This window comes from Tachypleus tridentatus, chromosome 10, assembly GCF_004210375.1.
Source record: "Tachypleus tridentatus isolate NWPU-2018 chromosome 10, ASM421037v1, whole genome shotgun sequence".
Lineage (NCBI taxonomy): Eukaryota > Metazoa > Arthropoda > Merostomata > Xiphosura > Limulidae > Tachypleus > Tachypleus tridentatus.
This window is the reverse complement of record NC_134834.1, coordinates 177,085,881-177,113,662: the sequence shown is the minus strand read 5'-3', so window position 1 is coordinate 177,113,662 and position 27,782 is coordinate 177,085,881. Positions and strand designations below refer to the sequence as shown.

Here is a 27,782-nt window from a genome sequence, read left to right as displayed (position 1 = left end):
CACTGACTACACACTGATGCATCAGTTCCAGATAAAAGAAAACGATGAGTTAAAAAACTGTGACCAATGCAAAGTCTAGTTAGAACAACTTCCTTTTTCGATCCTCACGGAAGCAAGACAGCCAAAGTCCAGAGCCAGTAGAGAACTAAGAAAGTGAGTATAAATAATGCAGTTTGAGTACTGCTTAGCTTCTACGTGATCCAGGGCAAGAGAAATGGCATACAGTTCAGCAGTGAACACAGAAGCTGTAGTTCTGTAGAACACAGAAGGGCATTCTGCATACAACCACCAAACCACAACAAGCCATTGCAGAGCCCACACAGTTACCTGATTTCGAACCATCTGTATAAATAGGAATGGAAGGATGCTTTGAAAGATGTTCAGTGAATAACAGACAGTATTTCCAATCTGGAGTGTATGTTTTTCTCAGATGACTTAAAGACAGGTCACATTTTGGGACTGTAAGAAGCCATGGTGGAATGGGCTAACCAGTGGATACAACAATGTTATCCAAGGACAGACCCAATTCATCCAACTGCACCTGAATATGAAGGCCAAAAGGAGCAATGGCAGATTATCTGTTTTGAGAAAGCATGGCCCACTAAGAAAGGAAAACACAACCCTAGGTTGGATGTTTTAGTAAGGAACATAGTTTCAAAACATACAGTAAAGATAGTTGCAAACAGTAGAGGTGCAAAGAAGGTTCATGAGAATCTATGTATAAGCTCTGAGCTGGGGAAGTGTGGAAAGCCCCATTGCAGAGCCAAAGTCCTTGATGATAAATGGGGTATAGCATCTTTAAGGCTAAGGTCCTTGCAGAGTCATAGACTACTGATCCATAGTCGAGTTTTGATTGAATAAGAGCATGATGCATCTTTAGCACAGAACATCAAACTGCTCCCAAGGTGGTGAGAGAGAGGACATGGAGGATGTTCAGTGCTCTTGTACATTTGACTCACAGCTGCTTGATATGTGGTATAAAGGTCAACTTATGTTCAAAGATAAGCACCAAGAATTTTGTCGCAGGGACCACAGGCAGCACAACTTCACCAATACAGAGTTCAGGATCAGGATGAATATCCCGTTGGTGGCAAAAATGCATGCAAATGGTTTTAGAGAGAGAGAAGTTAAAGCCATTTGTTGTGGTCCACTTCAGTAAACAACTGAGGGCAGTCTGTAACTGCCACTCAATATACCACATGTTCAACAACTGATATGAAATGTGAAAGTCGTTGACATAGAGCCCATTTGCAACAGTAAGAGGGAGTTGTTCAGTGATGGCACTTATCTTTATATTGGAAAATGTTGAGCCTACATAAACTTGAAATCTACTATCCATTAAAAATTTTTTAATAAAAATGGGCAAATTCCCACACAACCCATATAATATATACATATATGGAGGTATCGCAAAATGCCATACCTCCATGTTGTATCATAAGCCTTCTTAATGTCAAAGAATATTGATACAAGATGTTGTTGTTTGAGAAAGACTTCTCTGATTTATGCCTCAAGTCGAGTCATGTGGTCCACAGTGGAGTGCTGTCATTGGAACCTACACTGGGTAGGCAACAGGAGGTTGTTTGATTTGAGGAACCAGACAAGACAAGCATTAAACATCCTCTTTAAGGTCTCACAGAGACAGCTCATCAAAGCAATTGGGTGAAAGTTTGAAGGAATCTTGGGATCCTTCCCAGGCCTAGAGAAAGGCAGGACAATAGCCTGGCACCAGCCATCAGGAAAAAACATTCTCCTGCCAGATCCGTTTAAAAACAATCAGAAGAATAGCAAGAGAAGCAGGAGATAGATGGCACAGCATTTCATAGTGTAAATTATCAGGTGCAACTGATGTACTACCAGACCGATGAAGGGCCAGTTTGAATTCCACCAGCTTAAAGGGATGATAGTATAGAGCTCAAAAGGAAAGAGGTCATAGATTGCAGCATCTCACAGTGTACATTATCATGTCCAACCGATGTACTGCCAGACCGATAAAGGGCCAGTTTGAGTTCCACCAGTGTAAAGGGAAGATTATAGTCATAAAGTCAATCAGCTTGAAAAGAAAGTGGTGATAGATGGTGCAGCATTTCATATTGTACATTATCAGGTCCAACCGATGTACTGCCTGTTTGAGTTCCACCAGCTGTAAAGGGATGATTATAATCATAAAGACAATCAGCTCAAAAGGAAAGAGTTGATCACTCTGCCTGAGTCTTGATGGCTAAGAAGATGGAGGAAGAAGCAGAAGTGCTAGATACCTGACAAAAGCTTTCACCTAGAGTATCGGTGATGCTCTGTACCATCAAAGAGCAAGATCAAGAGGGGGACAGAGTTATATTGGGTCATTCCATGTCAAATCATCCAGGAGGCTGCAGGTGACCCCACAGAATGCCTTGAAAAAATTCACGTGTTCATCTACCCATATAATGAAAAATTGCCAAATATTAGATCAATATCTCTAATAGTTTCTGATTTACAGCCCTGAAAAATTTAATTTTTTTGTATTTTTGGTGAATTCATTTTTGGGCAACTTTGGCTGCTTAAAGCTGCAAGAGAAAGAAGGGGGTAGAAGGCTGAAATTTGCTACACTGACTGAATTAATCCCATAGAATTAAAAAATGGTCTCAAACCAAGTTTATCTCTCTCAGGATTTTCATAGTGAGGCTGTAAAATCAGCTGAAAACCCAAAATTGTAAAAAAACATTGGTTTATTTAATAAGCCATAGCTCTGAGACTTAATAAGATACAAAGCTAACTTTTTTTTCAAATATCCTATAACATATCAGTTGATAAATCAGCAATTGTTGTAATTAAAAATCCATTAGATCTCCTGTAAAAAAATGTAGTTGCATGCAACTTTTTATGATCTAGCTAAAAATAGCCCTACTTCAGGCCACAGTTTGACCATGTCACCAGTTATTCAACCTTTTCAGATTTTTATCATATATTCTTACATCTCTGAATATGATCTACAAAAAATACCATGATGGTGTTCAACCTACCTTTTGAGTTATACTTTTTTAAAGTATCCTCTAAGGGGGTCACCTGGAAAATTTTCCAAAATCTGGATGATTTGACATGGAATGACCCTATTGCCCACTGACCTTTCGAATTTTGTTCCATCTGACTTTGGAACTGGTGGTAAAAGAAATGCTGGTTGTGAACTTAATCCAAGATTCCTTCTGGCTTTGACTTTTTACACACAGAGCATGTGCATGAGCCTGCTGGAAAGTGATGCAGTGTGAGAGTGTGGAATACCTAAAAAAAGTATCCCAGGGCCATTTATGAGCCTTCCATGCCATGTGGCAGAAAGGATTCCACCACAGATGAGGATATCATGGAAAATATGTCGAGGTTTCAGGAATACATTAAACAGTTGCTTATATAATACACTCAGGTACTGCTGCCACACAATTGTTTATTGATGGTTTACAGGTGATGGCAGGATCAAGTTTTGTGAGAGCAGTGAAAGAGGTCCAGTTTGCTTGATCCAGCATATGGGGCATATGGGTCAGGTGGCATCGACCATGGCTGGTCTCTCTCAAAATTACAGGAAAATGTTCACTGCCTCATGCATTACTGTCAAGACTCCATGAAAAATGGGAGAATAGTGAAAGGGAGCAAATTGACAGGTCAATAGCAGTAAAGGACTGACTAGGTGCATGAAAATAAGTAGAAGAACCAGTATTGAAAAGAAAAAAGTTGTGATCAGAGAGCATACGCTTTACAGAGCAATCCCTCCTATCAATATCAGCACTTCCCCAGAGGGGATGATGTCCATTAAATTCCAACAGGATTAAAAGGGGAGACGGCAACTGTTCAATGAGAGCATCAAGGTCTAATTGGTCATAGGTCTGTCCAGGTGACAGGTAGATAGAACAAACAGTGAATGTATGTAGAGTGTGTTAAGCAGCCATATGCTGATCAACCAATAGTGCCACCCCTGTCCATCACACAGCCTGTCATTTTTGTAGAAAGAAAACCACTGAAAAGTGACTGTATCGGCAAGTTTCAAAAATGTTTCTTGTAAGGAAAGACATACAGGATGGTAGGAAGCAATCATGTTTTGATGTCATCCAAATTAGAACATAAACCTCAACTGTTCCATTGTATCAAGGTGACAATTTTTATTAATGTGTAGGTGAATTGGGTGGAGAACCCTTTTGTTTATGATCACATCTTTTTTCTTTACTATCTTTATTCAAGGGAGGTCTTTGCTAGATCGTGCTTTGGGTCAACTGAGCAGATCTTTGCTGTTGGAAGAGGATTCCAGCGACTGAGGATGTGAACGAATGACCGTTCTGCATCTTGGGGTGGGAGAAGAAGATATGCACAAGGAAATGCCTGTACCTGGAACCAAAGAAAGTGGATCTTGTGAGTTGCTGGAATGTATGTTAGGGATAGAGATGGGTTTTGAAGTTGATTCATCAACTTTTATAACCATGGAGGTCAAAAGACTTTTCATTTGGTTTTAGAATGATTCTTTTGGAGGCATAGAGAGATCTGTCTGCACTTCCACTGTAGTTGTGGAAAGAAGTGCAGCAGCATACATCAGAGATGAGATGTTGGACAGCAATTTTTGAGCCTCAGGATAAGTAATGATATGAATCGTTTTCAAAAGCTGCACCTCTTTTTCTTCCAACCATTTAGGGCAAGAACAAAAGTAGAACTGGTGAGAGTCATTGTACTGACACAGTGAGGGTCCGTTTCACACTCACAGGCATTGTGGTCCTTGCCACTGCAATGAGCACACGTCAAGGAACCATGACATGACATCTTCAAGTGACCAAACTCCTGATACTGGAAAAATCTGAGAGGGTTTGGAATGTATGGCCATACCCTACAATTAAGATAATCTCCCTTATGGTTGCAGGTGGACGTGGTGATGCAAACATCAGAACGAGGACATTGGTCAGCATCGTAATTCCATCTCTGTGAGTGGAGATATGCCTCACTGCAGAAATTCCTTCGGTGGAGGAATGTAGTATAAATGTAGTATAAAAAATTACAGATGTTGAAGATTGCTGCTCAGAATCTTCAAGATATGGTCGTTTACCTATGAACTGTTTTTTTACTATTTTATTTAAGTTTTTATTTGGAGGATCCATAATAAAAAAAGGAATATTTCAGTGTCCACTGACCCCACCCACCATGGAGCCCTACAAGAGGACACACTACAATGCCAAACATGGACACTGCAGCAACACCAGGGTTTCGTGAGCACTATTCCCAAATGCTAGCATAAATACAATGTCCACAAAACCTGTTGAGAACATCCAACACTGCTACATGGTTGATCTTAGCCCAAGTGGACCAGCCGAATGACCCAAGGGAGCCAACCCCAAGGCCGCCTGTCTACAGGAATTCAAGGCCAAAGTAGTGTGTCAGGGTTGGACCCCTCAACCACCAAAATCCTTTCCTTCCCTTCATGGGTCACCACACATGGCAAACACATGGGTGGATGTTTAGATCCCAGAGGAGGTAAACTGGGAACAGAACTGGGAAGTCCCCTCATCATGTACAGGAATCCACACCAAGGGTTGCAAGTTCTGTATTGTTAGCCAGGCACAACTGGAAAGGCATTATAATAAAAATATAATAACTATATATAAATGTATAAATGTATAATGTTATAAGATTTAAGATATTTAGACTGAAAATATGTGTTTTTGTGTTACAACTAGTAGTCATTTTAGAATGAAAAAAGGATGATTTATAATTATTTCCTTATTTACATACCCTCTGTAGTTAGGGTTCAGAAAATAACAGACAAAATATAAATTCTTATTGAAAACAAATGTTTGAAATGTATTTAGGAGGTTTTAGAGATTATGCAATTATTATTTGAGATTTCTGGGATGAAGCACAGTTTTTAATCATAACATGAAAATCACTTGGCACTTGGACTAGTAATGACATAGACTTGATATTATCACAAATAAATCTTTGATAAAAACACTTCATTAAAATATCTTAATTTTCATCTACAAAAGACTTGCAATCTTTACTAAAAGTCTACCAAATTTTGTGAAGGTATACATCCTGCATCAAAAGTTATAGTATAAATACTTAACTCGTGTATATTATATCAAGATTGTTGCAAAAGGGTTAACAGAAAATATTATTGTGTTCAACAACTTATTCTAGCTTAAGACAGAAGGATTGGTTTTTCTTTGTTAATCATCATTATAAAACAAAACTACTGAGGGTGAAAAAAAAATTAAAGAAATAATTTCCTGCAAGATACAAGTTTTTGATAAAAAGAGAACTATTGCACGAAACTTCAATAAACATTCAACAACAGAGTTTTGTCATTTAAAGAAATAAACTAACCATTGGATGAAAGTATGGACAGTTGGTATTTCTACATTTAGGGAAAAACTTGCATGGGGCTTTAGTTGTAGATACCCTAGGACTGGAAACTGTCAGAAAAAATAAAGTTTAAGAATCTAAATAGAGTTAAAAAGATTAATCATAAATAATAGTATGTTACAATACAAATTCCCATTAAAATTTAATATTAGTTGCATAAATATCAGAAAATTATTGGAACATTTCTTATTCAATTATTAACATATTTAAAGGTATCTTTTCTCAACATATTTAGTTACTGGAAATACACCAGTTAAAATAAATAAAACTACTTGAATTCAACAATTTAACCAACACTGGTCAAGCAAAAAAATATTAATATGCAATACCTCCTCAGTATTTATTCAAAGTCTGTAAAACTGCAATAATTGATAATAATTGAAATTATATTAATAATAGTATTCTATATATGAAAACTGAAATTAAGAGCCTTTAAATTGCCTCTGTGTGTTCTTAGAACAAACAAAATCATACTGTTTTATCTAGTTAAACACTAGTTCAAAATTTTTGGGAAAGTATTCTACACTGTTTATAACAGTTGGGAGGAAAACTTTAAACCTGATTAGGAAAAGTGAAATACAGCTTCGCTTAACACTTTGCAGCATGTGTTTTGTATTTTGATGAATAAACCTGAAAACTAAATGATATTTCAGAAAATAGACTCTCCTTGAAAGTGACCCAAAGAAAGAAGTTGCTTTATCTTTCCAAAATGATAAAATTATTACATTTTTCATATTTTAATTATTTATTCTTTTGACACAAAACGTTTTCAGAGAGTTGTCAGTGTTTTTGATTTTTTCAACCTTAACTAACCAGTTAAATGTTTTAAAAGTATCAATTATTGTTTTTCATGTTAACATATATAATTTTGTTGAACAAAGCTGCTGGACCATAAATGGGAACAGAGATTAATACATTTATTCAAAGTCCTATTAAAGATTGTTAAATGGTAAACTGGAAAAATAAAAACTTTTATTAATTTATATAGAAATTCAATTAAAGCTCTCAAAAAGTTAAATTGTGATACATTAGTTTTTAAACTTGCTTCCATGTAGTTAGTTATTTCATGAAATTTCAGAAACTGTCTTATCATTTCTTTCAGTCAAAATGCTAACTCATCAACAGCTCAACTCCATTCACTCTTGGTCTATTGTCTGAACATTATTTACCTCAAACCAATCAATAATAGTAGATGAAATGTGGTATGATGTATTATCCTGATGTTAGAGGTGTGGGCTTTCCTAATTGGAGACGATCAATGATAGTTACATTTCCTATCTCTCTTCCCAACGAACCAAGTTCCCACTAGCTGAAATGGTCCCAAACTATAACAGTATGCTCAACTTATTTCACTGCAGGAACAATGCAATCAGATCTGAACTGTATTCCACCAAACTACAATCTAACTAAAACTTATCATCCCACATTATGATTTTACACCATTCTCAGTTCTAATTCCAGTTATCCAGGAATTCTTGCATCTGCTTTTAAAGACAATAGTTTCCTATGCAATGAAACAGTGATGGAATTCGTATGTACTGGTTCATTAACTTCCAGAATATTTTTGTTTGTCTTATTATCTGTTTGTCTCCCTAATTCATGTCACTGTTCTCTTGGACCATAGAAAGAATAACTTTAGCTGACATAGGAAACATTTAACATCCACATGATAGTGGCCTTCTTTTTCATAAACAACAGACTTTAACAAACATAGACAGGTAGAAGTCGCACTTTATACCATCACCATAACATCTAAACACTCATATGATAGTACATCACAAACAGTAGACTTTGACAAACATAGACAGGTAGAAGTAGCACTTTGTACCATCCCTATAACAACTAAGCACTCATATGATAGTACACCACAAACATTAGACTTTTACAAACATATTTTGGTGAAATTAGCACACACACACACACACCATCACCATAACATCTAAACAACCACAAAGTTGTGGTCTTCTATTTCAATAGTACAGCACAAACAGTAAGTCCTGACAAACATTAGCCAAAGGAACAAGTTGTTTGTTTTCAACACAAAATGAAATTACATGGTCCAGTAAAGACTCCTGTAAAGTAACAAAAGCTATCCAAAGATGATTATTTTGAACATGACAGAAACTGAAATCTCTTATAATTGATAAAGCAACATAAATGTTATACATTTCTTTACCTATGTATACAGGAGGACTGACTGAAGCACTAAACGTACGTTTACTGGCATGAGTAAATGGACAGTCCTTTCTGGTGCATCCAGCATCATACTTACAATTAGGGTGAATGTATAAACACTTCTCACCAAACTTACAGTTGGGAAAAGCTCTGAAATCACAAAAGATTAAATTACATCCCAAATCCAAATATTTATTTTAATGATTAAAAATAACGATTTTACCTACAGCTTGTTATATACACATTTCCCAGAAATCTATTATAACGAAAAACAACTGAACCACAAAAATAAAAAGACAAAAAAACATTTTTCTTACCTTTCACTATAATTTCATTAAACAAACCTTTAAAGCTACCTTTGTATCTATTTTTGTGTGTCATTAAATATAATCTACCTTTGTATCTATTTTTGTGTGTCATTAAATATAATTTACTTATTCAGCCATGTAATATATGCTATATACATCTATAAATATAAAGGATAAAATTAATAGTGTTCTTGCATAAAGATAATTAATTGTAATACTAAGAGTTGATGCAAATGTAACTTGAAATATAAAATACTGCGAATCAGAATATCTTTATACAGATGAGAATTATATATTTCAATTACTGGATGCAAAAACGTACAACAACAAGTTACGTGTGTCTTATAAGTAGTACAACCTTCCTAAGTAAGGGCTGACTGAGTTGAAGATTCCATAATACTGAAAACAAAACAACAACCTGTAAACATTTTTATATATAACTGATATTCAGTATTTTGATACTTTAGTCAAGGAGAAAAAAGTACACAGATTTAGATACAGAAATGTAAATATTTCAAGTTTTTGGCAGTTACCATATACTAATAATGTAACAAAAATAAATATATTTGTTTCAATACAGTGGTATGCATCGTGATCAACACAACAGATCAATATTATGTACTAATACTTACTTGCACTGAACTGTGGGGTGATGATAGGGACATTTTTCACCATTTTTACACCCAGGCCAATATTTACATCTTTCTCGGAGTTTTAGTTTTTTTGGGGGGGCATCAAATACTTCTTCTTCTTCCATAATTTCTTTTAAATGCAAAAAGATTAAATTCAAATTTTAACTTGTAATTAATTCATTAGAAAATTAAAGAATTTTATATTTAAAGTTTTCCAGAGTAACAATGCAAGGAAATGATAAGTGAAATGCAGTTGAATATATTACATAAACTGTACTGATAAATTATTGATTCTCAGAAATAAGTCTTCCTTATGTCCTTGGAAGATACCAACAGGCAAATCATTTGTTTTAGAAACACTTACTTAGTAAGAGTATTTTTAGCATGGTTCTTTTCAAGGTGTGGTTCATACATTACTATATCATGGAACAAGAATTTGTAATGCTAATATAATAAAACAGTAGTCCAACTAAAACTTTTCTCATTATAATGGGATAACATACTTAGCAAACAACAAGTTTCTAAAATATGTTCATGAAATTTATTTTAAGCACAAAGCTGAAAATAATGGGCTATCTGTACTCTGTCTACCAAAGGTAATGAAACTATGGATTTTACATTGTAAATCCTGAAGTTTCTGCTGACTTACCTAGTTATCCCAAGGCTACAATACTGATGGAACAGTTCTAGATTTATTAGAGTGGATCTCCTGGAGGGAGCTTGTCTCCTGTGCAACTTAAATCTAAATACTCTTTGAATATAAATCTCCACTAGTGTATATTACATCTATTCATCATGTCCAAACCCTCTCAGATTTAGGTGAAAATCCACAACGAAAGAAATCTTCTTAGTGCATATCATATCCATAACTTTGTGCACCTCATATATTAGTTTCACAGAGAAGTTAAATATTGATAACTAATGATAATTAACACACAAAATGGACTGAGATGTTAGTCAATATTTTCTTTCTCTACAATTATGATACATTACTACCCAGTGATGTCGAGAAAACCCATTTGTAGAAATATATATGTAAAAACGGCTCGTTTGGGTTGAGAAAATATTTCACGTAGAGGAGCAAACAACGTTTCGACCTTCTTCGGTGAACCTGACGATGACAGGTTTACATATATACATTACTACTATTAGAAACACACACATAGGCCTTCTACAATATATTTTGTTCCCAGTATCTGAAGAATACATGAAAATTGATTATTTGTTAAGAGAGACAAGAATGCTGCATGAAATGGCAGACATTGTAAATAAAACTGCAATATTAATAGAAACAACATATACAAGTTTAATTTTACACAAATTATTTCAATTTGTTAACCAAACTCACCTTCCATGGGATAATCAGTGTTCAGATCATCTTGAGTTATTTCATCTTCCTGGGTCAGTAGTTCTATATCATCTTCATAGTCATATGACTTATCATCTGACAGGACAGTCCTTCTCACTTTACATTTTTTGGCAAAATGATCAGGTCTAATCCCTTCTAGGGTAACCACAAACCTGGGACTTGTTTGCTTGTCTTCTAAGCTGCTGAAGTGAAAGAAAATAAAATTACAGAAAAGTTTCTCATTCTCTTTTTGTTACACTCTTTAAAAATAGCTTACTACTTTTATTTTTCATTTATAAAAACTTGTGTACACACACACACACACACACACATATATATATATTCATGCATATTATATTATAACACTAAATTTCAAAGCTAAGTTGTAAGCATGACATGTCAAGTACAAATCAATGATTTTATATACAGAAAATCATGTCAGTGTAACCCTGGCACTAGTCATTACTAATGATCATGTTCTAGATTAATGTTTATCACTTCTTAAGATTAAGACCACTTGAAAAATTAATGAAGACATACAAACAATGAGACAAAATCTTCTTCTAAAGAATATGTTTTAATCACCAGAAGAAACATCAGGTTTTGTTGTAATTACAAGAATAATCCATGGCCCTCTATTCAAATAACAAAATAAATCTTTAATTTGTGTTGTAATAACACAAATAATCATAGACATGTGCTATTATTACAAAAAAAATCTGATCTTATCACAACAGAAATATCTGGGCTATGCCCTAATCAAAAAAAGAAAAATTTTAATTTATGTTGTAATTACCAGAAGACTGCTTGTTCCAGAGTTTTAATGAAGAGCTACGTAAAGGGCTATCTGCATATAAGTAGATCTTGAATTTGAGCTGATACCATATGGGGAACACAGTTAATTAAAAGCATCAGTTCTTGTCTGACCAAATAGTAGGATTTGACCCTTCTTCTCATAGCACACCCACAGCCCCAATGTGCTCCAATTACTAGGAAGTCTCTAAGCTATGTTACACAAATCCATACATTATACCTTATTACAGTTTTTAAAAAGGAAATTTGCAGAACATCAAACCAATTTTCAGAAAGAATCACTAATTATCAAAAATGTCTAGAAACATAATTCTTAGACATATTTATACTATGAAACCTGCTTTTACAAACATTGATTGGAGAACATTACCACTATAAGCTACAGACATATAGTGTAAAAGATGACTGGGATGTGTATGCATAAACCCTTTTGCTTCTGGTCATAGGTCAAAGGCCATGTCATTACATTTGTTGATATACATTCAAAATTTTATTGAACTACTATTTTGTGAATTTATATCAATAAGTTTGGAATAAAATTGTAGATTATAATTTAAACTTTGATATTAAATATGAATTAATTTCTTAACTTAAAATTAAATATTAAAAGGACAAACCTAAATACAGGTTTCAGTTAGTCATGTGGTATGTTGAATGCAGCACTATTTAAAATTAGTTTCTATGGTGAAATATGGCTTATGTATTGAATTAAACACACAGAGCAGCACTATTTAAAATTAAATAGTTTCTATGCTGAGATATAGTTTATGTATTGAATTACACAGTCAATATATGACAAGTGAATGACGAATCAATAGCTTAGAATGTCCCCTTTATGGTTTTCTCAGCCATTTTAATCTATAAAAAGGATACCACATTCTTTCAAACCAAGATTTTATGAAGGTAGGTTGTGTCTTCGGTCTGCTAAATAAGTTTAATAAATTATTTCTAAATAATAATAATAATAATAATAATAATAATCTATATACATATAAAATGTACAATAAATTAAATGTAAGTGTACATTACAAACCACTAGTCCACTAAAACACATCAATACTTGTTATGTAATGTTACGTAGGCATGACTGGAAGGTCAGTACAATAAAAAATAGTAAACATATATGTTCATATATAGCGTTATGAGACTTAAGCTACTTAGACTGAACATTTGTATTTTCCTGTTATAATATGTTGTCATTCTAGCATAAAAAAAGTATAATTTATATTTATTACTTAATTTTTATGATGGTTATGAGGTTGGTCAAATGACAGACTTCACATTGTTACAGCATATAAAATAACATAAAACAGTCTTATTGAAAACAAACATCTGAATTAAATTTAGGAGGTTTTAAAGATTATGCAAGTAATATTTAAGATTTTTTGGAAAAAGTTCTTTTTATCATAACATGAAATTACTTTACACTCAGACAAGTAACAAAATACACTTTATTTTTATGAACAAATCTTTAATAAAAATATTACATTAAAAAAATCCAATTTTTTTGTATACAAATCACTTGTAATCTTTACTAAAGTCAGCCAAATTTTGAGAAGATACACATGCTGTATCAAAAGTTATAGTGCAAGTAATTAACATGTACAAATATGTAGACAAACTTGCATATACCAAGCCTGTAGTAAAAGGTTTTACATCCACACAGAAAGAAATAGATTTTGGACTGGCCTAATTTCAAGTTAGACAATAAAGTGCTTAACAATATTTCAATATGTTTGCATATCACCAACCTGTCTTCACAGTTTATAGGAATTTTCCTCTTGGTCCTTTGAGTAACAGCTGATCCACCAGATGGCAATGTTGTCAATATTGGCATCTTCCCAGAAATTGTCAATTTATTCTGGCTTTTCAGAGGAATAACAGTTGCTACTGAGTTACTAGCAGTGTAGAATTCAATTTTCCTAGAATCTCCAGATTCTATTTTTCCTTTTGGCAAATCTTCATCCACTTCATTATAGTCTTGTAGTTGCAGGTTTGAAGATTCTGCAAAAGAACTCTGACCAGTTTGAACAGCTTCTCCTATAACTGGTTCTTCATCTGATGGGTCTCCCAAGGTGAAATAATCTAGCAAGATGATTAAAACTCTAATCATAAATAGAAAACAACAACAAAACTGAAACTGATACATTATACATATTCTACCATAATAAAAAACAAAAAAGTAAGACCTATTATCATAAGTCTTTCTACAATTCTAACAGCTTGTCAAAGACAATGCTGCATATGCAGAATGATCAGAAATAACATAATGTTGCATCAAAAAAATTAAAGAAATCAAACAGACTTAGAGTGCAGTATGACCAATTTGCTATGGTATTCTTAATTACGACACCTATTATAAATACAAGATATGACGATTGGTGTTTAAATAGATACCAAAGGAATTTATTTTCTAATTTTAACTTCTTTTAATTCAAAGATTTAAATTCTCTTTTTACAGAAGCTAACAGAACATTACAAAATAAGATAACTTGCCATCCAGTAGCTGTTTTTCTTCTAAGGGTTCAACAAGTTTTGTATCAATGGGTTTTACTGGAACACGTTGTTGAACTACAAGTTTTGTATCAATGGGTTTTACTGGAATATGCTGTTGAACTTCATGTTGTTTATCCTTCAACTGGTATATTGGAGTTGGTTGGTAGGGTTCCACTCGAGCTATGTATATAGATTTTTTGTTTATTCACTAGACACTGCCACTAAAGTTTCAAATATTCTAAACATATCATGCAGTAAAATTATTTTTACTGAGACAGAATGGAATAAATAAAATAATTTGATGTGTCTTTCTCCCCCCTGCCTCTTTGAATATAGCTAATTAGTAAGGGAATCTTTCAGATGTTATTAACAAATTAACAGAATCACCACTTCTGATTACTCATCATTAACTTCCTGTGAATGACTTCAATAACCAACATTATATTTCAATCACGAAAGTAAAACAGAATCTTGAATGGTATATTGTTGTTGTAAATGTACTGTTTCAATTTATGGTTTTCTTCAATGAAGCATTTTTCTATTTGTAATTTTTAAACTTAAAAACATCCTGGCCAAACCAATACAATAAAATAATGAGATTCAATCAAAGAGCTTATTCACTACTGTGTCTTAAAAATGTTTTATAAAATTTAGATAATTCATGCTAAGTTTCAATAATAGTATATGCAAACAGTAAGTGAAAATATACAGTATTAGAAAAGAGACTGTAACCAATGAACTGCATAAGGATGTTTTGTTTTCGTGTAACCTACCAAATACCAAACCTAACTTATGAGTGTTAAACATTATAATAATCAAAAGTTATATTAAAATTTATGGTTTCTTAAGATCATAGTATATATAACATGTTAAACAGAATCAAGAGAAGCTTGTTTTAATATAGATGGATTAACATTAAATAAGGCTTCACAAAGCTTTATAAATTTTGTGTACAAAATAAAAATTTACTTTCAAACTTCAATAAATTCTATAATACATTGAGCAGGTATGTCGTGGTGCTGCCACATGGTGGTTGGATGTGTGGAGTAGTCATGCTTACACTTGATTAACTGTTCTACATTCAACCTCATACTGTTGGCTATCCACTAGGGTGAAGATTAGAGTTAATTGCACAAATTTCCCTTGCCTGTCATAGACTGTATAATGTCAGATTCCTACAACATATTTGTGGAGAAAAATAGGCATGCTGAGTGCTGCGAGTTCCTTGTTAATGTGTAGTGGAATCTTAGAATAACATAAAACCCAGAGGTATGGATACATCCTAACCATTCACCAACCATGCCCAAGACATGGTTAAGTGGTGGGAGCCATGAAACTTCTTTAGGACAGAGGAATTACTTTATTATCTTAAGTCCTCATACACCAAAACCAGCCAGTAGTAAAAAGTCAGTTAGCCTCAATTCATCAGCATCGGCAGGCAATTAGCCTAATAGAAGAATTTCCGATATAAAACCTGCAACCAAGTTCATGCCAACCATTATGAGAATTTTTGCCACTGGATTCCAGGTGAAAGGGTGCAGCTGAAGCCATGCACAGGCAAGACATCTTCCCTTTTTCCTGTCACGAATAAGCACATGCATAACTGCACCCACTCTTTCCAGTTTCTTCAAACCATGCTTGAGGATGCTACAAACTACTTAACTGTAGGGAACTACATCAAGACCAGAACTGACAGAAGTCTATTCAACCTAGAGGCTGAATACTTGGTGTGAGAACTACATTCTGTAGATGACAGTGCTCTAGCAATTCATTTTGCAAAGAAGAGCTTCAAATCATTTCACCAATGTTTACATAATCCACAATAAAGTTTGGCCTAATAATGAACCTTCAGCAGACAAATACCATACACCACTAACCAAATGGAATCATATTCTCTGATTTGTGTATCGTCACTTACAACATTTGTTTCAATACTGTAAAAATAATTCACACACATGCATAGTATCATTTCATTTAAAAGAAGTATCAAATTCTAAACAACTGCATCCAAAAAATTTGTGCATCTTCAGCCAACTTAAAAAAGAAAAAAGAAGCCAACATGGAATTAAGCTGATTACAAAAGGCAAAGTCTACCATGAATAATTCTTTATACTATTCTGTATAAATGAGAATCCTGGTGATATGTCTAACTCATCTCCAAGATTAACTATATCACTTGGAAACCATCATAAAAATCAGACAAAATATCCAGTGAGAAAATGTTTTCATGTACCACCCTGCCAAGGGCAGAAGCATTGCTCTTGACTACTCAGCTAAAATGGGTAGAACATGTGTGAAAGGAGGAGAACCAGTTACAAAAGGCACCAGTCTACAAAAGTTGAAGAATAGAGAATTAATTTTTCATGGTCATAAACTGAAGAATTAAAAGGCATGCTAAATCAGAATCTGAAATATTTTCAAATCTCAGAATCAAGCTGGGAGAATTGACAATCCCTAGTGGATTACAAAATCAGAATTAGCATGAATGGGAAAAAACCCAAACAACATTACACAACATGAATTTAGTCAGTGATATATCTAACAGGGTCTGTGGATTAAGGATTGAATTTGTAAGCCACAGACCTAGATAAACTCACAAAACTGTAAATCATCATTTATATCATCATCAGTCAATTAGAAACTGAAGATAAGACTTCAGTTAAGACAAAAAGGAATATAATACATACATCACTCAGCATCTCCCATAGCGATTTTTTCGTACAAGTTTATCACTATGCCCTTATTTGTCCAGTCCAATTCCCAACGTACATGGTTTTTATCTTTTTTTTTGGAAGGATATTATTCATTTCAAGATATATTATGCTTATGTACCTTATAACAACAATTAAGTATACCAACTTGAAATATGAAAATACACAGTATATTTAGAAATAAAAAAAATCACTGACTATGCTCTTATATCATTACGAATAAGAAAAACTCCCTTGCAAATTAGAACTACATGACAGAAATAAAAATCAAATTCATACCAGGTAATTTTGGAGAGTTTTTTGCAACTGATCTGTTGGCATCTTCAACAGCTTTCAAAATTAGTAGCTTGTTTGCTTGCATGGATAAAGGTACACTGGAACTGAAACCATGAAGATAAAGCATTTTTTATAAACTTTAAAGGTGAATTTTCAACAAATTTAATAATTGGCTTAGAAACTGTACTTTGGTTAGATATAATTCCTATGTGGTTGCCATATTTTTAAACACTTTAGTTTTGAGTGAAAAATGAAACAAAATATTCGGGTCCTCGAACTCAAGTTTCTCTTGGTCGTTCGGCCGTTTCTGTGACATCTTACAACTATGACGTAATAGTTGCCTAAACAAGCTTCATTGCACGCCGACCATTGTGTTCCTTTCAGTGCTGGTGTTTTATGTAAATCTATTGGTGCTTTTTTCAGATTACATACTTTGTGAGACTATATTTTGTCTTGATATTGCTACTTTATGTTTGTTTTATGATAACAAGGTTTACTGCATTGCTTATGGTTGTAAAAGCGGTTAGGCATCGGGAAAAAGCTTCTTTTCGTTTCCGTGCAAGGAGAAGGAACCGGCAAGGTGGTGACAGTGGGTGCAGATGGTCAATAGGAAGAACTGGACTCATTCACACCATGCAATGCGCTTTGTCAAGATCACTTTGAATGCTAATGTTTTGTGTCAGATCCCACTGTTTTGGATTCCGTGGGTTTCAAGCCAGGCAGGTTGAGACTGAAAAAAACATCGGCAGTAGACAGGATCTTCTCCACCATCTTTTCCCGTGTAGAGCTGAGGACTGATCTCAGCCTGCAACGTACAGGTTCCATCCCTCTGAAGCCATCCCTTGCTGTCACGAAAAGAACAAACTTAAAGGTATGTGTGCAGTATAAAGCGATAAACAATAACTAGTATAATATAATAATTTAAAAATTACAAGTTTTTGAAGAATGTAACTTGACATACACATTTCACATTCATGAGCATGTTTTGAATTTGTGGCACCTAAAAGTCAGTGAAACCTTGATTTCCTAGTCTAGTCGGTGGACAAATCTATCCCAAATAGAGTATATTCCAAGTTTTAAAGCTGGTAGATCATTCTGTTGATGTTTTTGTATCATTTTTAAATATGGAAAAGTTTGAAGAATTCCATTTTTCAAATTTAACATTTCAAGATAAATTAACTACTCAGACTGCTACATCTAGTTTGATTTTATAGACAGAATTATGACGTATAATTGAAATTCATTTTGTTTCGAGTCATAAATACCCGGTACAATGATTGTGGAAGGGCCGAGTATTACCATAGTCGGCAAAGTATAAACAAATAAAACCCAGTCTGTGATACCAATATTTTATAAACACCAGACAGGTTTTGATATGCTTAAAATTGCACGTGAAATAATAGAGACCATATTTGTTGTCATGACATAGACTTACCATTCTTCCACTGGAGGTATGACCAACTCGCAACTGGCCTGGACACAATCAGTATCACTCACAGTTCTGCTACTCTCACTCATGGAACTGTCCTCATCACTAGAACTTGTCAGATCTGTGTCAAAGGTAACTGTTCTAGGTTCGTTCAGAGTAGGTTTGAATTGATATGGCACTACTCGATACTGTACAGAACACAAAGTCAAAACAGACTCCGCCTCTGTTTCTCCGTATGCACTGGCCATGTTTATTTACATTCAATGTGCTGGCGTTGGTAGTTTGTTTGGCAACTATTACGTCACAGTACTTTTCCTAGTGTCAAATGTAAAAACTAAAACGTTTGGATTGCCGCTCAAAAAGGGTTCTTTCTGCACCAATTTCTATGTTTCATTTATTAGCACATATTTTTTATAAAAAAATGTGAACCTGCAAAATTAATCTGTATGAGTAGTTCTTTTGACTGCAAAGTTTCCTTTTTTCTATAAAATTCACCTTTAAAACTTTGTTCCTTTACTATAAATAAATAAGTAAACATAAAAATCAACTCAAAATTTGATTCACAACTTGACAGTGAGTTACACTTGTTTTGGGGTTTCCACTCTTCATTAGTATCCCTAGAAAGGGCAAATCAAAAGAAGTGTTAAACTCCACTGCTTTTTCTTCACCATAAACAGAACTCAACTTAGCTAAGATCTTCAATTAGAAATCTTTCAGTAAGAATTAATATTTGTGCAATCACTACAATATATATCAATACTCAGTCAGACCAACCTAGGTAAATACAACACTTTACAGTAAAATAAACAATCACTACAATATATATCAATACTCACTCAGACCAACCTAGGTAAATACAACACTTTACAGTAAAATAGATTTACTGCCATAAATTGCTGCCAAAACTAACAGCTTAACTATTAAGATATTGTATAAATATATATTGGTAAAAACAACCTATCACTCATTATGTGCTGTGAATAGAAGAGTTCTATACACATTTAAGTATACTGCACATGAATACAGCAAGCTTTGTGTGGCCTACTCATCAGAACTTTCTTCATTACTTGACCAGACAAGTTGGTCAACATTTGCAGAATGTTAGATGGTATATTTTGCTTCTTTAAAGCGAGGAGAGTAAAGGTCACAATGCCCTTTCAGCTAAGTTTTTGAACTTCTAGTGATCATCCTCAGTTGCACAAACTCGTATACTAGGCACAGTATTTACTAACACTAGTTCCCTTACTGTATGACAATCTAGCAACTATTATAACATATCCTATAAATATCTATCTCTTCACAAAACTCTGCTCAATAGCCTGGAAAATAAAGGTTTTAATGCTCTTTCAGTCTCAGTAATCAATAAACCATCTTAACTTTGTGAAAAATGAGTGGCAATTATAATATATAATGCATACATTTCCTCGTGAAATACTGTATAAGAGCCCAGAAACAAAGCAATACCACTTTTTTTTTTCCAGATAAAATCAATGACTATCCACACTATGTGAAAATCAAGCAGATATCAACAGATATCTCCATAAAACTCAGCCTGATAGCTTGGAAAGTAAAGACTGCAGCATTCTTTCTGCCTTGTGATCAACAACTTGTTCTAATTTTGCAATAATTGAGTGGTATTGTGTACATTTCATTGGAAAATACTGCACATTAATTCAGAAAGCTAGGAATACCATTTCCTTTTAACTGCTGTTTGTCAATGTCAACCAACCATTAAAGCTATCTGGCACTTGTTCTTCAAGCACTTCCTCATCAGCTGAACCAAGATGATGCATAACAGTATTGTTATAATTCTCTGATTCATCAGCAATGATCCCTGACTTCTAGTTAAGCCAGTGAGTGAGAGGTTCAAATTCTTCATTATTATATAGTCACACCTTGTCAATATATTCAACACATTTGAGAACCTGTCTAGAAATAACTGGGCTGGTTTCATAGCACTGGCATGTACCAAGACCATACCAAGTCTCCACTCTTGAATGCCATAACATCTCTTTTGCTATGTGGTGGTCTTTCCTAGATGCTGGCATACAAACTTGTATGCATTAGCCAACAAAGACCTTATCCACTCTACATTCATGCAAACAATGGGGCATATTTGCCCATAAAGAGGATCATACATAACACTTACAGGGAGCAATATTTCCTGACCAAACACAAACACATTTGGAAAACAATGTGGTCAATCAAACAATGTTTTATTGCACAGTAGGTCATCAAGAATCACACCAAGTTTTTGTTCCAGTTGGTTTGCCCAAAATTAACAAACTTCAAAAGTATACAATTCATATTTTGTACAACCCAATCTGTTAAACTATTAAACTGGGTGATAAGGTGAAGTTTACACCTTCACCACACACACAACACTTAAGATATCTCAGAGGATGAATGACTATGAAAATCAGCTCCTTGATCCATATGAATTTCTTCAGATGTCCTTAGTAATGCTATCCATCCAGCATTCCAATAACTCATCAGATTTGACCAATTTAAATAAATAATCAATAATAAAAAACACATTGATTAACAATTGTTTAATCTCTGGAAGAAGCCCAATGATATCCAGAGCTATTCTCTTCAAATGAGATCTTGCAATTCTCTGCTGGAGTTTACAATGACCAGACAAGCTTTCTCCTTGGGCAGCAGAAATCATGCAGTGTTAACACTACTATTTAATGTCTCAACCTGAACAGCCAGTGAAACTGCCATTGCATGTAAATGCAAGTAATATTTTGGTGGCCTCCAATCCTTGCTAAAGATGGAGGATTACATTGATTAATCAAAATTATGATTAAATTGACTGACTTCAATAAAAAAAAAAAAAAAATCAACTGAAATTGGTAATTCCAATTACACAAGTAATTAAAATAATGCTTTTATAATTTATCATCATTTTTCATTAATAAAAGGGAATAGCTTAGTAAGTTAGAGTCATAATATCTTGGAGTATTCCACCTATCAAAATGTAGTGTGGAAAAAATCTCAAACATCACACTTTTGAAGAACCAAGAGAAGAAATCAAATTAAAGGCAGATTATCTAAAGTGGTGTCCTTTGAATTTTTCATAGGTCATATAAAGATTGTGGTGATTATCATTGATTGAAACAGCATTTTTTGAGGTAAAGTAAGTTGTCTTGTTAAAGCAAAGCAATTTCAAGGCATGTACTGTGTTCATCTTAAGGAATTGAATCCTGGATCCATGTGCTATGAGTCTGTAAATTTACCACTGTCCCATGGGAGGACTGAAAATCCAACAGATTAAGAGAAGGCACAGGAAAAAGAAAGTTCAAATTCCCTCCAGAATGTCAAGGATTACCCTCAACTACAGCCTCTGACTCTCCTTTCCCCAAATGACCACCACAAATATATGTCTCCATCTCACTATAAGATCACTGACAGTTTGAACCAAGAGTAACCTCTATCCTCCTGATTGTTATGTAATGCTGGACACCAGACCCAACTTGCTTCTGTGCTGGAAATAATAATCAGGAAGTTCATATTATAAATGACCACCCAATTAGAAGAAGAAAACCTTTTGAACATTATCATTATGAAACCAACTAGATAACAATTATATTCAAAGTACCTCCAAATGATCTTATTACCAGGAAACCTGTTAATGATGCCACATCAAGAAAAACTGATTATCTTATTTGAATATGATACTTTTGTACAATACCAGGATAGAAGGTGCAATGACTTAGGTGTTGAGTATCACAAGACAATTATCATCATGGAGAATTGAGTATGGTAAAAGAAACTAGAGCAAGCAAGAGAAGATTCAGACCAATGCTTAGATGGGTAAAGGAAAAAATCCTTGGCAGTCAAATAATAGCTACAAGTTGGAAATGAGATAAGTATGTTTTGGATTTTTTTTCCCTTCAAATCTGAAATTATGATATGCAGATGTGCATTCAACATTTGAAAGATACTTACCAATCTACACAAAGTTAAAAAAATAAGAGATCTACAAAATATGAACTATTACAAAATGTCTCCGAACACATATTTAAGGCCAGATCAAAAGTTTTCAGAGAAGGTGTAGTTTCTGAGCAGAATCACTCTTTCCACTAAAGAAGGAAGTTAACCCTGGATTTTACCAACATAAGTTCATAAATTTATTACTGATCTACCAAGGAACATTATGAAAGGAATAACTTCCATAAAGAAATACAAGGTTCTAGGAGTTAACGTTTTAAAAAATTATATATTTATATAATTATTCCATTTCTTTTACATCCATAAAACAAGTCCTAAGAATAAAAACTACGTACCGTCTTTCTGAAACCTTAACAATGCTTGCAACACTCCCAACAGAGGGATTATGAGGATCATACTGTTCTTCATTCTCCTCAACAAAACGAGCAGGATTCTGTACAACTGCTCCAACTGTTGAACTGGGGAACGTACACCCTCTCTTTAGAGACCGCAACTATTGAGAAAATAAAAGAGTTTTTATATCTGTATAGGAGAGTTTCCAAACTCTATGTAAAAACAAAAGGGGATTTTATTTTTATGGCTTTTCTGTAAAAGGAGATCAATTATTCAATTAAGGAATGTTACATTCAATTTCACTATATTTACCTAATTGCAAGCTACATAAAGACAAAAACATCTTATTCATTATAGGTGGACTATGTAAATTTAATTCTGGAAAATAATGCACAAAAATATTTATCTTAATCTCATGGTATGTTTTTTATAATTTCCCACATAGGTAGACACTTATCAACAACAAACTGTATGACTTGAACATAAATTACAGAAAACATGCTTTATTCTTATAAAAATTTATTTTTCATTGTCATCTCATTTCTAAACCCTAAAAAGGCCACAATACCCAAGTGTATATGTTAGCAGTACATACAGTTCATACTGTATATAGTCCCACGTCAAGATCAAAATAAGATTCATTTCCATATCCTCACTGAATTTGTTCTAAGTATTACGTGTGTTAGCGATGGTGTTTCACTGACAGCAACTTTTGTGTAGATGTTTTAAATGCTTTAATGCACTCCACTAGGGAGATGAAAAACTTGACCAACTTAACTAATTATATATAAACAAACTCCAAGAACAGTGTCACTATTCACCTAAGCAGCAAGAAAAACTGAACCAAAAACAATTTAACTAAGAGATAATTATTTATGCATATGATGATGCAAATTGCTTACTAATTACAGAAATATACCAGTATGTCATCTGTAATATTCTGTCGATTAGTTTGAAAGAAATTATGCTATCCATATCAAAGGTTTTATAATATCTGTCTTTAATTAAACATGCAATGATAAAAATACAAAATTGAAAATGTTTTCTATTTGACATTTATATATTTTAGTGAAAAGCTGTGAATAAAATAATGAAAAGCACCTTTGTAAGTGTAAATAAGCAAACAAATTCTGTAAAACATGTTTGTAGAACTTGCAGTTCTCATTTAAAATGAGATCCATAATCTGATATAAAAAGAAAATAAATGATGTTTTGATACATTTTGAGAATAAACTGAAACAACTACATAAAAACCAAAGAGCTATATAAAATATGGGAACAACAAAAAGGGAATGACCATATCCAAACACAATTGAAAAGCAAAAAATATAGTGTGAGCAAGTCAACAAATTAAGGGACAATACAAACAGTTTATATTTGTATAAAACTGGACAATGTGGTGTCCTAACTTTTTCACATGACTGTATAACAATGTAGCTTGACATTGATATGATTATAACACACACAAAAATAAGCATTTGTATGTTAAATTTTACAAAAGTAAAAAAATAACACACCTTATTTGACTTGTCTTGAACAAGGGTAGGAAGTTTAGGGGTGACAGATGGGACATGCTGTGACATATTTGATGAATCGTGTCTTTGAATGGGAGTAACAATATTGTGTTTTTTTGAGCTACAGGAGCTGGTGTGTGAAACTGCTGCTGTTGCTGCAGTTGTTTTCTGATGTGAAACAGTCGAGTTAGATCCAGCTTGGAGGAAGGAATCTTCTTGCAGCTCATCAGCTAGCAAATCATCTGACACAGGATAAAATACACTCACAATTAACCCACTGACATACTCTTTGACAAAATTATATGTATGGTACTCATAACATTTAGAGGATGTATCCTCATGTACAAATAAAAGTTCATTAGAGATAGTATAAACAAAACATTACTACAGTGTGTGTGTGTGTGTGTGTGTGGAAGTTGTGATATTAGCTTATTAATGCATATATATATATATATATAGGCTTACTGATGATCAGGCAAATCCTGTACGACCATTTGTGAAGAAAAACATGTTATTACATTAAAACATTTTCTTGAAATTAAAAAAACTAAGTATATTCAACAAAATTTTAAAATACGTTGACAATACTCACACACAATGTACTCTTACATAAAATAATGCCCAAACATACACTAGGGTGGCCCTTATTCTTGAAAATCAACAGTCTCCATGAGAAACTCCAGGCACTTTACCTAATCTGGGCAAATTTTAGCAAAATACATAAAAAATCAGAAATTATTTTGAATATTTCTTATTTTACAATAAAATGCAGTCCAATCATGAAAAATTAGAGATACAATTTGAGCCATGTACCTAAACACCATTGCCTTGAATACTGGGAATACAAATCAGAACTTATGCCCCTCTTGAGAAGAAGTTAGAGACAAGCTTGTCCCACTTTCCCTGAAAGTTGATGCTGGAGGTAGTTTTGTTAAAATGCTTGAGGGCAGTCATCAACTCAACTAGATTTTGCTTTTCAAATGCTTTTGAGAGAAATGCAAGTTCCTGGATGAGGAAAGGTTACAGACTGGCATTGAATAACAATGCTATAGCTTCCCCTCTCTTGGATGTTTGTGACAAAATTATTGTATTTTTTGAAGAGATACTCCAGACTTAGCAATCTAGAAATGACATCACTTCAAGGAGTTCAACTGATAATTCCAGGAATGATGCAGTGCATCAAATGGATGGTGAATGTTATCTCTATAGTCTAAATATCTTCAGGTTCCAAGCTGAGCTTAACCCTACAGTCAGAGAGAAAGCAACAATAAGAAGAATTTACATATTTATGTCCACCACTTACAACAAAGCAAGTTACTGAGCCAACCTCTCAAGTGTCTGCTGGTAGGAATGATCTGTAGCTAATTCAAGCACTTCATCTTACAAATTCCCAGATCCAGAAGTGGCCAACACTGCACTGAAGAATTTAATTTGTCACTAATTGCATTCCACCAAGGCACTTGTTGCTCTCATTTCTTTCAATAATATTGTGCCCATAGATATCAAGCATCATATAGCCCAAACTCTCTAGAACCATGGAAATGCGGATCAGCAGAACAAAGCAATGGTTAAAGAGAAGAAATGGAAAGCAAATAGAAAAACCATGAAGAGCTTTGCTACACCCAACAGCCTCCAATTTTTCAAAATTATGAGCATCAAATCAAACTCCTCCTTCAAGGATCCAGATGATGGAAACAAGAAGAATTCTTGAAGGACAAAGAACCACACAAGGAGCTCTGGGTCATCAATAACACTGCAGTACATGGTGTGGCCCTCATTGCAACTAGTTTCAAACCAAAGATGACGGCCAAACAGTACTTTCTTTTGGTGGTTCCACGAGCACAGGAAGAAAATCCCTGATGAATAGAAGAGTACTATCATAAAAACTGTAAGAGCAAATAAAATGGGGAGAATATTAGTAGCTTCAAGCATTTAATTTTTCTATTATTGTACAATAAGTTTGTTTTTCTTCTTTTTCCTCAAAAGTTTCACAGATATTTGCATCACATATTCAACTTTTTTGATTCTTTGGATAGCTCACTGTTATGTGACCCACATTTATGGCACAGTATCATAGGGGGAGAAACTTCAAGGGTCAGTAAGTGATCTTTTAACATGCTCTGATTCCCTTAAAATTTTGTCTATTTTAGTTTCTAATGAATCTTCATAAAAGCATAGGGTGGTCCAAATGAAATTACTCTTTTTGAATTTTACCTCATGAATAAGAGCTACCCTAAAATGCACACATACAAAAAAAACATCATGCAGAAACTATTATTAAGTATTTTTCATGGTTGTGTGCATCTGTGATTTTAAGCCTTGACAACTGTGATAAAAGTTATAGAAATAACAACTTTTTAATACATTTCAGCCAATATCATTACATGCTAATAAATTAAGAAAATAACAATTTGAACCATTTTATTATAAATGCTGATTGTCATAAATCATGTTTTTCTTTAATAGCAAATACATGATTACTTACCTGTTTCAGGTTCAGCTTTCAGTGCCAAAAACTCATCATTTTCTTCCAATTCAACATCCAGTGAGCCTTCACCACTTGTGACGTTATATCTAACTGTAGATTTTGTACTTAGTGGTTTTTCTGTTTCTTTACAGACATCTTTTTTTGATAAATCATTGATGTGTGTATCACAAATATCCTTCCTTTTGATGGTTTTCTGTTTTTGTTTATCAGTAAAAATACTATCACGACATTGGATGTCCGTGTTTGATGTCTCTCTAATTTCTAATTTTGCTTCATTTTTCTTTTCCTTTTCCGATTCTATATTACTGGAAGAACTACTAGAAACACGGAAGTTTTTGTCTGTTTTCTGATTTAAACTTTCATCTTCTTTAGCAGAAATATCAGATGTAGAATTCAAAGCAGCATTATTATTATTACAGACTGTCTCTATATTTGGCTTTTTACTTTTAAGCTTTTTCTCTTTGGACTTGGCTGCCTTATTTGAAATAGGATTTCCTGGTAATTTCTTTATGACATTTTTATCTTTTGCTTTCATCTTTGTGATTTTTGTTACTTTTTCAGGACAGTGAACATTTTCAGACTTATCTTCTTCATTCATGAAATCTAATTTTTTAGTTTCTGAAAAAAAAAGTTCAGTAATGATGGTACATTTAATTTGTAATTCTATAATATTTTATACAAACTTCAAGACAAATTGTATTCATTATAAAAAATGTATTTTTGTACCAAATGCATGTTTTTTGTAACAACAAATAAGCTGCATGTGAATATTCTATAAACAATCTTTTTTTACTTATTTTTTACTCCTCTTTTTTGTAACAAAAGAAAACCTCTTGATATATATTATATAGGATAAAAACATTCTTTATCTAAATCATTTTCACCTCATATATAATTCCTAGAAACAACTTCTTAATTATTTAACCTTTT

The 27,782-nt window shown here is 33.5% G+C and overlaps 1 protein-coding gene across 3 annotated transcripts in view; it reads right to left on the bottom strand.

Moving 5' to 3' along the window:
• Positions 1–27,782, bottom strand: part of Nab2 (Nuclear polyadenosine RNA-binding 2) — a 61,289-nt gene that overhangs the window by 11,505 nt on the left and 22,002 nt on the right. For 2 of the 3 annotated variants that reach the window (XR_013016747.1, XM_076465465.1), the window contains exons 5-14: positions 26,850–27,470; positions 24,368–24,606; positions 22,853–23,010; positions 17,135–17,235; positions 14,145–14,324; positions 13,400–13,733; positions 10,836–11,038; positions 9,488–9,617; positions 8,549–8,697; positions 6,334–6,422 (exon numbers count right to left, since the gene is read on the bottom strand). Coding sequence is in view for 2 of the 3 variants with exons in the window: in XM_076465465.1 (XP_076321580.1) it covers positions 6,334–6,422; positions 8,549–8,697; positions 9,488–9,617; positions 10,836–11,038; positions 13,400–13,733; positions 14,145–14,324; positions 17,135–17,235; positions 22,853–23,010; positions 24,368–24,606; positions 26,850–27,470 (2,204 nt within the window). In the remaining variant the exon portion in view is untranslated. The remainder of the gene's footprint in view (positions 1–6,333; positions 6,423–8,548; positions 8,698–9,487; positions 9,618–10,835; positions 11,039–13,399; positions 13,734–14,144; positions 14,325–17,134; positions 17,236–22,852; positions 23,011–24,367; positions 24,607–26,849; positions 27,471–27,782) is intronic. The other variant, XM_076465467.1, reaches the window with a different exon arrangement.